At 45.0% G+C, this 11,818-nt stretch overlaps 1 protein-coding gene across 3 annotated transcripts in view; it reads left to right on the top strand.

Annotated features, from left to right (window-relative positions):
* Nucleotides 1–1,258: 1,258 nt before the first annotated feature.
* The window catches only part of UBE2H (ubiquitin conjugating enzyme E2 H), a 67,812-nt gene continuing 57,252 nt past the window's right edge, over nucleotides 1,259–11,818 (top strand). For 2 of the 3 annotated variants that reach the window (XR_010589305.1, XM_065552238.1), the window contains exon 1: nucleotides 1,259–1,444. Coding sequence is in view for 1 of the 3 variants with exons in the window: in XM_065552238.1 (XP_065408310.1) it covers nucleotides 1,392–1,444 (53 nt within the window). In the remaining 2 variants the exon portion in view is untranslated. The remainder of the gene's footprint in view (nucleotides 1,445–11,818) is intronic. The other variant, XM_065552249.1, reaches the window with a different exon arrangement.

Genomic DNA, 11,818 nt, shown 5'->3' with positions numbered 1-11,818 from the left:
AAATTATTGACAGCCGGAAAAGCAGAAACCAGAAACTGAGCTGGTGGAAAATGTGATAAACCTCCTGGAAAAAATGCTGAAACCCTGCTATTGGGGCTGCAAACCTCTTCCCCATGTCAGGATGTGTATGGAGTCAATAGTGAATTTCTTGTGTGGTGTGAATACAGTGTATATTGACAGTCCAATAATACCCAGATTGCAACAAGATATTGCTATATCTATTATGCCTCACGAAAGCTGTGTGAGGAAGGTGTGGGTAAACGTTTATTTTTACAGAAGACTTAGAGACACACTAAATGTTCACAAACCAGGGGTTCAAAACATATGGACAGCATCAGGCTGAGGGACATAAACGAATACGGGAGTAAAGAGAGTTTGGAAAATTGAAGTTTACAAAAATGGGATCGCCCTGCAGTATCCTCATATTGATGGGGTATAGAGTGGCTAAGTGACTTGCCCAACAGCAGTCAGTGATGGCATAGAAGTGGGGAATCTAACTGCCAGACTATCCCAACCTCAGAAGGGAATCCAGGGGCCCACGACTTGTCTCTCCCCAAACCCCAGTGCTATCAGCTAAGCAGAACACAAACAAGGATGGAAACCATGACTGCATGCAGATGAAATCTGGGCCAGCAGCAGGCTGTCATTGTGCAGACACAAGGTAACATCTTTTATGGGGCCAACTTGTCAGTGGGTGAAAGAGACAAACGTCCAAGCTCCTCTGCAGCTGTCAGAATGTACGTGCACCTGGCTACCAGGGAGCTTGCTGGGAAAACCTGGGTCTCACCCTACAATTTTCGGCAGGGGGAACAGGGGCTTTAACACCTGCAAGAGCAGGTGCTGCAGGGAAAGTACTCTGCTCTATTACAAGGGACAGGCCTCGAGCCGGCAGCCTTAAGAACCCTAAACTGCTTCTAACTCGCTGCTCCCCAAGGCTGGGCCACACACTTCGCCTACAGCGCCTTACCCCAGCGCTCAAGCGCCTCCTCCTCCCGGGGGAGGGGGGAGGAGACTACAACTCCCAGCAGTCCGCGGGGAGGGGGCGGCGCGCTGTCCGCGCTTGCGTCACGCGCCGCCCCGCCAATCGGAGCGGGCCTGGGCGGTGAGGTCACTGTGGGTGACGTCAGGGGTCCAGAGAGAGGCTCTCCGGCAGAGGCGAGCGGAGCAGGGCTCGGGGCTGAGGGGAGAGCGAGTCGGAGCTGGGGGAGGCAGGAGCGGCCAGGCCCCGCCAGCCGCAGGGCGCAGCAGCAGCAGGAGGAGGAGGGGGCTCGCCAGCGGGTCGGTGCCCGGCGCCCCCCCCCCGGGGAGCCGCCCCTGCCGGGTCCCCCCCCAGCCCGGAGGAGCCGGGGCTCTGACAGCCCGAGAGGAGGAGCCGGGCAGCCGGGGGCACCATGTCCTCCCCCAGCCCGGGCAAGAGGCGGATGGACACCGACGTGGTCAAGCTGTATCCTTCCCGCGCGGGGGAGACCCCCTACAGCCCCTGTGGAGGGGAGGGGAGAGACCCCCCCAGGTCCCTCTGTGGGGGGGGGGGGCAGAGACTCCCCCCATATTGCCCTGTGTGGGGGGGAGACCCTCCCCCCATCCTCCTTGGGGGGGGAGAAAGAGAGACTCTCTCCCATCTCATGAGTGTGTGAGGGGGAGGGAGGTAGAGAGAGACCCTCCCCCGTCTCATGAGTGGGGGGGAGAGAGAGAGAGAGAGAGAGAGAGAAAGAGAGACCCTCTCCCATCTCATGTGTGGGGGAGAGAGAGAGATGTCCCCCATCCCCCTGTGTGTATGGGGGAGACCCCACAGGGAGGAAGGGGGTGAAAGGCCTCCCCTATTTGACAGTGGGGGCAGGAGAGAGAGAGAGAGAGTCCCCATCCCCGTGGGGGGGGAGAGAGACCCCAGTGAGGAAAATACCCTGGGGGAGAGACCCTCAGCCCAGTGGAGGGTGACACCCCCTTATCCTCCCTCCCCCAGTGGTGTACTATTGCCAGGGTCAGTCCCTCTGATCTCCCATGGTGAAACCAGCTCTATCTGTGGGGGGAGAGGGTGAAACTCCCCTAGACCAGCCCCACTCCTGGGGGACCCCCTTGCAAACACCTCCCAAACACCAACCCTTCCCACTCTGCTGAGGAGAGGCCTCCTAGACAAGCAGATCCCTCTCCCCCAGTCCTGGGGACTCCAGATCTCTCTCCCAGCCTGAGCTCCCCCACAAACACCAGATCCCACAGCCTAAGGACTGAAGGCCCTTTTAAACCACGGAGACTCGGCCTGGGGGATAGAGGCCACCCCAACCACTTATCCTGGGGGGAAATTAGTACCTTTAAGGAGTGGGGTAATGGGAGAGGATCCTTCAGTCCAGCTAGGGCAACTCCTTTTCCTCCCCCCTGGGATTGTGACTCCCCCCAGGGTAAGGGAGAGACCCCCCCCATATCAGATATTATGACAGCTGGTAGTCAGCCTCGGAAGGGGTATTTCAAAGGAATATCCCCCCCCCCCACTTCTAGATGGCTCCCCTCTTTTCCCCAGCCCCCTTCCCTGGAATGTAGTTCCACAGCTTAGGGTGGTGAGGAGTGGGGCTGAGAGAATGGGGAGGCCTTGTCTAATAGCCACAGCCCAGAGAAAACCTTTTGTGATGTTTATTATTATTTACTCCATGGTTTCAGCCTGCAGTTCCCAAAGCTTCTGGTGCCAGCCTAGGGATTTGTGGCAGTTTTATTTTTTTTTTTAAATTTTTTGGGGGGGGGGGGGGGGGGAGGGGATAGCCTAGTTTGCAACAAACCAAAAATAAGGTGCCATGGAGTGAGAAGAAGGGGTTTCAGTGCGATTGAAAAGTCTCTCTCCCCCCCCGCCCCCCTTCTTGCTAGAGGTTTTGTTTATGTAACACTTCAGTTTAGGGTAGGTTTTTTTCTTTCCTAATGGATCTATTTTTATTTTTCTCAGTATTTTTATTCTCGCCCTTCATAGGATGGTGTATCCCTCTCTTTTGCTGTCTGGAGTGTGGGTGGCTTTTGAAATATCGTTGGGAATTCGATTATAGAATTGTTTTATTAATAGTTTTGTTTACAAGGTGGTGGTGGTGGGGAGAATCGACATAACCAACTGAAATGCTTTCAGAGATATTTTTTCCCCCAAGAGAATTTAGGGCTGAGGGATCTGTTTTTTGATTGTGGTAGGAAGGTTGGGGGTTGATAAACAGATCTGATTTAGTTGCTAGAGGCAGAGATAAACAAACTTATTTGGTTTTGTTTTTTAAAAGAAGGGGTGAAATCAACAACACTAATGTTTATGGCATGAGGACAATTTACCCGAAGAAAACTTGATGATGTTTTGTGTGTATGTTTTTATACAAAGCTTCTTTATTTTTAATGTTGTTTATAACATAGGAAATGACTACCGATCATGGTAGAATCTGTGCTATTTTTATTCTGGAGTTTAGAGTTACAACATGTCATACCCTCCCAAATGCAAATTTCAATTGATGGTTAATTTCACCAGGAGGAGGGTTGAGATCTCCAGCTGTTTAGTGGAAATAATCTTCATTGTGTATAATTTTTGAAGAGGACTGTGCTGGAGTGTGGATGAGGCCCATTATGACCTGATGCATTTTCTCCCCCACTTTTTTTTTCCTGCTTGGTAGCTGACATCTAGAATGACTACAGCATTTTAGGCGACAAAGAGCAGTTTTTTGGTATATTATGGCTTGGTGGTAGATGAAGAGCAGTAAATAGGCTGACATTCCTCTCAATTCCAATTAGTTTCCAATCTCCTGCTCTTTTCCCCTGACAAAAGAATCCAGAGGCTTTTAAAAACTGTAGCTTTTATTATTGTTACCCCAATGTTCTTGGTATTTGAGACAGAAGGGTAGAGCGGTTTGTTTCTTGTGGACAGCAAAGTTAGGAAGTTGTGTATGTCAGATGACTCTCTTCTCTACCTTCCTCCTTCCCCAGTCTTTTTGTTTGTCTGGCCTTCCTTCGGATCTTTAGGCCTACACTCTGATTCATCCTAAACTACTGAGCCACTTCATTTTTCTGTGTAATCCTCCTATCTGTAAACCGATCTGCACATTATCTGAAATAAGTGTGTGTTTGAGGGGTGCGGGTGGGGTGGGGATTGAAGCTGGTTATGGTGGTGAGTAAATGAGAGAGAACTGTACTGAAGGAATGTACTTGAATGTGGCTTGAATTTTTTTTTGTTTGCTGCCATTTTCATTACAATCTCCCGTTTCAGCCTCTCTTTAATGTGTCTAGTATATAATCATGGCACAGATTTACAGCCTGCCAAGAGCTACCTTGTCTAGGAAGGGACTAGAGAGCAAGTTACAAGTCTGCTGCCTTTTACTGCTCTGACAGGTTTAGGAGAGGAGTGGAGTCCTTTATTATTCCTATTTTCAATCCCAACACGTCCATGTCCTTTTGTAGATGTTTCTTTGTGACCAGAGAACGGGAGAGGTTGGTTGCTTGTGCTCGCTCGCTCTCTCTAAATTGCAAGGGGGAGTGTTTTTTTTAACTGATGTTTAATAATCAGCTGGATGATTATGTTCTGACACTGAGTCATTCATTGTTTCTCTTCTGATCCCTTCTCTAAACGCTGGAAAGAGCCTAGAAGCAGGGATTTGCCTGTTGTCTCCTTCCCCACACCCCTCTCTTGAGTGTCCTCACTGCCTAAATATCAGACCCAGTAGAGTTGTTCTATTACATGCAGTGCTGTGCACAAAAGATCAGAAGCTTCCTGTGCCCCCAACTGGGGAATGACTTTCAAGGAAGTTTTATACCCAGAATATAGGGAATTACTCAGATTACTTGAGATCTGATACTGGTGACCATTTAATTTTTTTTTATTTTTTTTTAATGATCAGTCTAGTGATGTGCATAAGTTTTCCCCCTCCCTTCCACCCCCATACTTCCTCAGGTAGAGGGGGGAGCTTGTGCAGCTCACTGTGTCCTGGAGGCTTGTGGGACTTGCTCCCTCCCCTGTTGCATGGCAGTTACAATCTCCCCTCGCCCTGGATGAGCCAGTGCCCCCTGTGAAATGACGAACTGCTTGTTTTGGAAAAGTGTTTGCAGGCAAAAGGCCTCAGGCAGAGCTTGCAACTCAGCCGATTGGTTGCTCTGTTACTACCCGGAAACTGAGGCCTGGGCGGAGCAACACGAACAGCTGATAGAGTGTGTGACAAGAGTGTGTTTATATACTGGAGAGTGGGGGCTGGGGAAAGAGAAGGAGGCCCAGTGGAAGCCTTTGAAAACAAGCACAGGGCAATCTTCGGAGGAATGGGGTTTTTTTTGGTGTATGGGGGAAATTTCTTATATAGGGAAATGAGTACAACGGGTATTGGGTATCCCTGAAATGTTAATCTGTGTAATTTTTGGAGCCCTGCAATTACATTTCTTGGAGGTGATTCTGGTAGGATTACAATAGTATTGAGGTTGGGAGTTTATTCTGCACCAGTATAGCAGTGTACATATGAATGCAGTTTATTTGCAGACTCTATTTGAACTCAGTTTTTCAGAATTTTACTTTATTTCCCTTTTATCTATAGCGTCTTATGACTTGATCACACTGTCTAAACTTTTAAGTGTCAGAGCTGAAGTTAGAAAAGAATGTCACACACTGTCCATGAAAGGAATTATAAATACAGCCACATTTAGCTTGGTGAATCTTCGTTTTTTTGGCCATTGGGACACAAATGGCGGCTGCTGCAGCAAAAATTTTAAACTGCTGAAACTTTGTGAAGAACAGATATGCTACACTAATTGACAGAGGGATGACTTTGTTAGAATGAGATCATTTAAAAGTTATTCCAAAATTATTTGAGGCTAAAAATGAAAAATAAATGCTAAGATCTTTCTCCATTTACCTGTGTATTGATGAATGATTTGTTATTGCAAAAGACAGTAATATTGCATTATATCAGTTGTTAGATTAGCTGAATCAGAGGACAGAAAACAGCTTATGTTCAGGATAAATTTCATTTTAAGCTAAAACTTTCACAAGGTAGAATGTAAATCCTGAAAATGTCTTGGGGAAGTTTTTATACATTTTGGTCTCCATTTTAATTGACTGAACGGATGGGAGAAGTCATGATACTTTTTCAAACAGATGAAGACTTGGAAACAAAATCTTTAGAATTAGGGCTCAGGAATATGTGGGGTTTTTTTTGGCACTAGTAGCTTAGGCTGTGGTAGAAAACAAGATATTGTTACTTATCTCAGTTAAACAGTGACCAGTATGCCTCATATTCACAATCTGAGTGCATGTTCTCCTACCTGCCGTTTTAAGAACTTAACCCCATGTATCATTTTGCTAAAACACAAAATTCTCACAGCCTTAAAGGCAACCTTCAAGAGTATCGTCTTGTTGGGTTCAGAGCTGAATTTACCTCCCCTAGCTAATGAATTCCCTCTCCTCCCCCCCCCCCCCCCTCCGCCCCAAGTTCCATTGTTGCCTTGTCAGTCTGATTGCAGAGGTCATTGAAGCTTAGACTTGCAACACAAACCTGAAAGGGTGCTGCACCTGCTTAATAATATAATTATAGTTTTATGTCAATAACCATTGTACAATATGAATTTGGTTAAAACTTTAGATTGTAAAACTAGAGGAGACATTTTAATCTGGCCCTATTTAAAACAAAGACTTTGTGGATTTTTCAGCATTTGAGTCGTGCCTACCATGCTACTTGGTTTCCGAGCAATGGTTTTAGTGGACTGTATGCCATTGCAGTCTTTTTGGGGATTACGTTTATGGTTCTCAGAAGCAATTCTTGGTAAAACTAAACTGGAATTAGATTGCCGAGAATTGAGTAAAGTATACTTTACTAAACACTTACTGATTAAACAAATCTTGGAAGCTGTTACTTGGTAGTAACAGTAAAAATATGCATGTGTGCTTTTTAGAAAAACTAAGTGGCTTGCTTTGTAAAATCGTGTCTTTATTTTTATTCCTCATATTGCCATGTTTAGAAAGGCCTACTTTTAACACCAGTTAAAATGCTTTTATGTAATGTGAGGGCATTCTTCTGTAAATTGGTAAAGATTCAAAGTCAGTTGTGGATGATTTTGTAGTATAGTCACTAACTCTTAAAAGGGAAGCTCTTGCTATGATGAGAACCCCAAAATGTGTTCAAAACCATTTCTTGGCAGAAAGCAAATAACCTCCTACATCTGTCATGGCTGTGAATCACTCTCACTCTGGTAAATTTCAACATGTAGGAGTAGCCATAAGATGCCCCCGTTGAATCGTTGCCGTCTCCTCTTTGGATTCTTTGGGGTTATGTGTCCATTTGCCTCTGAGACCTTAGCTGTAATGTCCTAAGTAAAAGAATGGACTGCAGAACACTGTTTTCTGTTATCAGTGCTACCGTAGAATCAAAAATAGCTATGCTCTCTCAAAATCTTCTGAAAGGCATACTCGTAAAATTGAAGCCTTGAATCTTGTGTTCCTGCACTGTTATTATAGAGGTGCCCAGAAGAATGGTGTTGGAGTGGTGTTAATGCTCTTGAGTGCTGTTGGTACATTACCTTGCCAAACTTTAAGTCTAAATCAGGTCGTAGTAACCTGGATTTCTGCTCGACAACATAGTATGAGGCCTTGTGATTCATTTCCATCCAATAGAGGGAAAAAGTCAGTTCGTTATAGTAGATGTAGATCAGCATATAAGTTGAGCTTTGTAGGGTAACATCCTCAAGCATTACAATCTGGGTTTTTTTTAAAGCAGCAGGAGTGGGCAACAGCAGACAATTAAGAGGTGAGCAGAACAGCTGGAAGGGAACACATGAGCACTGCAGTGGTATAGAATGATCACTCACAATTGCTACATAACTTGTCATTCTTAGCACCTGTTGCTATTTTGTGCACTTTTAAAACCATGTAAATGACCACCAATGACCACCATAACCAGGCTATATAAACAACAGATTACTATTAAAAGTAGAAAAGTCCCCACAATTATAGGGGCAGGGGACAGTATGGAACTTCCTACTGGCCAAACAGCTATCCTGAATTATGCCAATATAGCCATTGTTAAGCTGTAAGTTTGAAGATGGTAAGAGACATTTTTGAGTACTCAGTAGTCGTTTTCCCCCCCTCTTTCCTGGAGTCCTGCCCATGCTCCTGGCAAGAAAGATGAAAGGTAACCGCTGAATAACACATTTTTGAATGTTAGATGAGGCTATATATGTGGGTACATATATCGGTATTTAGAAGTTCATTATTTGCCTTCTCTTATTTGTGTGCTCAACTCCCCTGCTTTCAACACATTTTTCAGTGGCCTCTGTCCATATGTTTCTGGAATAGCCGACATACATAGGGTATTGCTGTTTGCTTCTCCCCACCAAATAGTGCAGGGATGACTAAAGAATCATATGATCTTACTGTCTCTAGTTCGAATAGGTCATCCAGTGTGTCTGCATGCCAGCACCCTGTTGATCCCTACAGAACACTTGAAATTGAACTGCAGAAAACACTAGAAAATGTACCAAGTAATGGCTCTACATCACTTGGGTGACTATTCTATAGTCTAATAGATCTTGCTGTCAGGAAGTGTCTATTTTTGTCTGAAATTTTCACTTCTTTAATTGAATCAAGGTTCTCCTTGTTCTACCCTCTTACAGCACCCAAAATTCCTCTGTCCTTGATGTTGACACACTTCAAATACTATTAGGCTGTAATTTTCCCCACCCCCAGGTTATTCATCACTAAGCCAAACTGTCCATAGAGATTCCCCACAAATCAATCTCTGTAGCATTCTGATCACTTTTATTTATATACCTAAGTGTTATATTTAGCAATATTTTTCTGGTAATGAGGTGCCTGGAACTGAAGAGGGGATTGCATGCAGTGTCGGGAAGGAGATATCTTTGTTTGCGCGGCCTTCAGGCCCTCTGTTCCCATTCGTGTTTGCAGCTGCGACTGATGCCAGCTTCAAAACTAGTGTGGTTTTAACTGCTGCTGCTTTCCAGGCACTATTTCTCATGGTGGTCTTGACATTCTAATGACCTTAAATCACTTGCCCTGTTCTCCATAGCAATATGAACGCCTGGAATAACAAGTTGACTTAGTCTCCAGAAAGAGACCAGGTTAATGATGCTCTTCACACACTGTTGTTTTTGGTTTGGGATACCATGTCTCACCCATTGCTGAATGGAAGCATCTTTGTCAGCAGTATCATTATAATTGCCATGTTGACTGACAGATCTACTATAACTATAGATTACAGGGTACGTTTTACACACAACATGAAAGGTATGTAGTAAAATACAGAAAGTAACATCTCTGACTTCAATTTCTATTTAATCACTTTGAAGGGACTTCTAGTGTAGCCGTTTAAATTATATTCTTTATTCTGTAATGAGGAGTGTTGCTCTCCCACTCCAGAAGTGGCTGCATTTCAGTGGCATGTACTCGCTCTAATTAAAGTGCAGTGGGATCCTTTAGAATAAGGGGAAGAGTATGGGTGTAAAAATAAGTTCCATTACAGTATTAATACAAATCGTTAGTTATTATATTGATCATTCTAAAACATTCTGTAATACCTATGAAAATTTGAGTCTGCAAATTTGGGTTCTTTCTGTGACGTCAGCAACTACACCTCTACCCTGATATAACGTGACCCGATATAACACGAATTCGGATATAATGTGGTAAAGCAGTGCTCCGGGGGGGCTGGGCTGCGCTCTCTGGCGGATCAAAGCAAGTTCGATATAACGCGGTTTCACCTATAATGTGGTAAGATTTTTTGGCTCCCGAGGACAGCGTTATATTGGGGTAGAGGTGTACATTTTTATATCAAATTTTGGCTAGCACCTTGTTAGTAAAATTAAGTAAAATTTATTGATAGTAACTGCTTTTTAGAGGCTTTCCATTCTCTGTGAAAGTCTGAGGTGTGAGGCTTTAGTTAAGTTATTGGTCTAGAAGCTACCAGTTCAGCCTCTGCAAGTGTTTCAAGGCCCTGTCTACTTTGGTGCTAGATCTATGAGCTCCCTTTTGTTTAAGCACTTTCCTTGCTAATGACAATTCACTGCAAAATTTACTTAACGTTATTCCTAAATTCCAGTGTGTTTTATAGGTGGCCTTGAACATTCATAATACGTGTTGAGGGTGAGACCTGGAATCTAAGTTACAAATTTGCAAATCATTGCTGCCTTCTTGACTGCAAGATAACGTTGGTATAACAGCTGGTTGTTTCTAGTCAATTATTTGTGGAGCTCTGATAGACTGGTTATATTAGAGCGACGGTATACATAATGAGTCGTGTTGGGGAGCAGATTGGACACTGCTATTCATCCCGTCTCATAACATAACAAGGGAACGGTCAAATGGAAATACGTTAAATTTAAAACTGATTAAAAAAATACTTTTTTTCACACAACACACCATCTGTAGAACTTGCTGCCACAAGATACCATTGAGGCTAAGATTTGGGCTAGCAGGGCACGTGCTGTGTAGAAGTTGCTGCTCAGGCTCCGAAGCCCACCCCCTGCTCCCTAGAGCTCCGATCTGAACTGCAGGTTCAAAGCGCTGTCTATACAGTTATTTTTAGAGTCCTAGTGTGTGCCCTGCTAGCTCTCCCCAAACCCTGAACCTGCCACGGCGCTCTCCCCAGGTGCCCCTCCTCCCGGACCTGCTGCGGTTGGGGGAGAGGCACCTGTCCCCCCCCAGCCCAGGTGCTGCTGCAGGGACAGAGAGCTGGAGGGGGTGGAGAGTCCTCTCTTCCCACTGTAGCCCCAGTGAGCCCCATTGCACCCAAACCCCTCATCCACAGCCCCCCTGAGCTGTGTGCCCCCCCCCGCACCTCAACCCTCTGCTGCCCCAGGCCTGAGCCCCCTCCCGCACTCCAAACCCCTTAGTGCCACCCACCACATGAATTTTATGTGCACCAATATGGAGCTCATGTGTGTCACATCACTTCCATATTGGTGCACGTAACAAAATTCAACCCCACATGGGTGGGAAAAATTAGAGTGAACACTGGCTGTGGGATATACCTTAAGCGTTCTGGAAGGGAGACCCATCCCTATTCAGGCCATGAGCTGACTTCTAACTAATGAGGGGTAGGAGAGGAGCTTTCCAGGGGCATATTCTCTCATACCTGCTTACTGCCAGGTTTCTTGCACCTTCCTCTAAAACAGCTGGTACTCCAGTGTTGGAGGACAGGATGTTGCATCACTGGACCCGATCTGATCCAGTATGGCAGTTCCTATGATGGTTCTTGGCTGCTCAGTCCAGAAGAGAATTCTAGACTTTTCTGTATAAAGGAGGAACTAAAAGTTGCAAAGTATCTGAAATATTAATTCTGGATGTCCTTGGTTTACCTTCTGTGCAGTGGATTAATATAGAGGCAAAATTGAAATGATTTATAAAATATTAACATAAGCTCTTTGGCATCTTAGGAGACTAAGTGTTGCTTCGTCTGTCCTCACAGTGGCAAAATCATGTGCCCTAAAACGTTAAGGAAAAAGCCTGGAAACATGAGAGAATGTCATCAACAAATCCACTGTTTTGCCATGGAATAACTATGGATAATGAACCTAGATCATCTGCAATGTATTGTCTGCAAAGACTTGACTGAGCTTTAGAGCATTTCTGATCTTAAACAAGGCAGTCTGCAGAGCTGAGAAGTTCTATTTTTAACTGTGCAGTGAATAAAGACTGAAACTTTGAGGCTCTAGTTTAGTTATTAGTCGAAGAGCTACAAGGCCCTGTCTATACTCCGCTGAATCTGTTATCTCACTTCTGTTCACGTATGTTCCTTGCTAATGGGGTTTCCTTGCTCAGCGATGCTGAGCCACAAAAGGCTTGAGTAACTTTGACTTCTACTGTGTGAACAACTTAAATTGA

The sequence above is a fragment of the Chrysemys picta genome, chromosome 1, assembly GCF_011386835.1.
Source record: "Chrysemys picta bellii isolate R12L10 chromosome 1, ASM1138683v2, whole genome shotgun sequence".
NCBI classification, from domain to species: Eukaryota; Metazoa; Chordata; order Testudines; family Emydidae; genus Chrysemys; species Chrysemys picta.
This window is presented reverse-complemented; position numbering and strand designations above follow the sequence as displayed.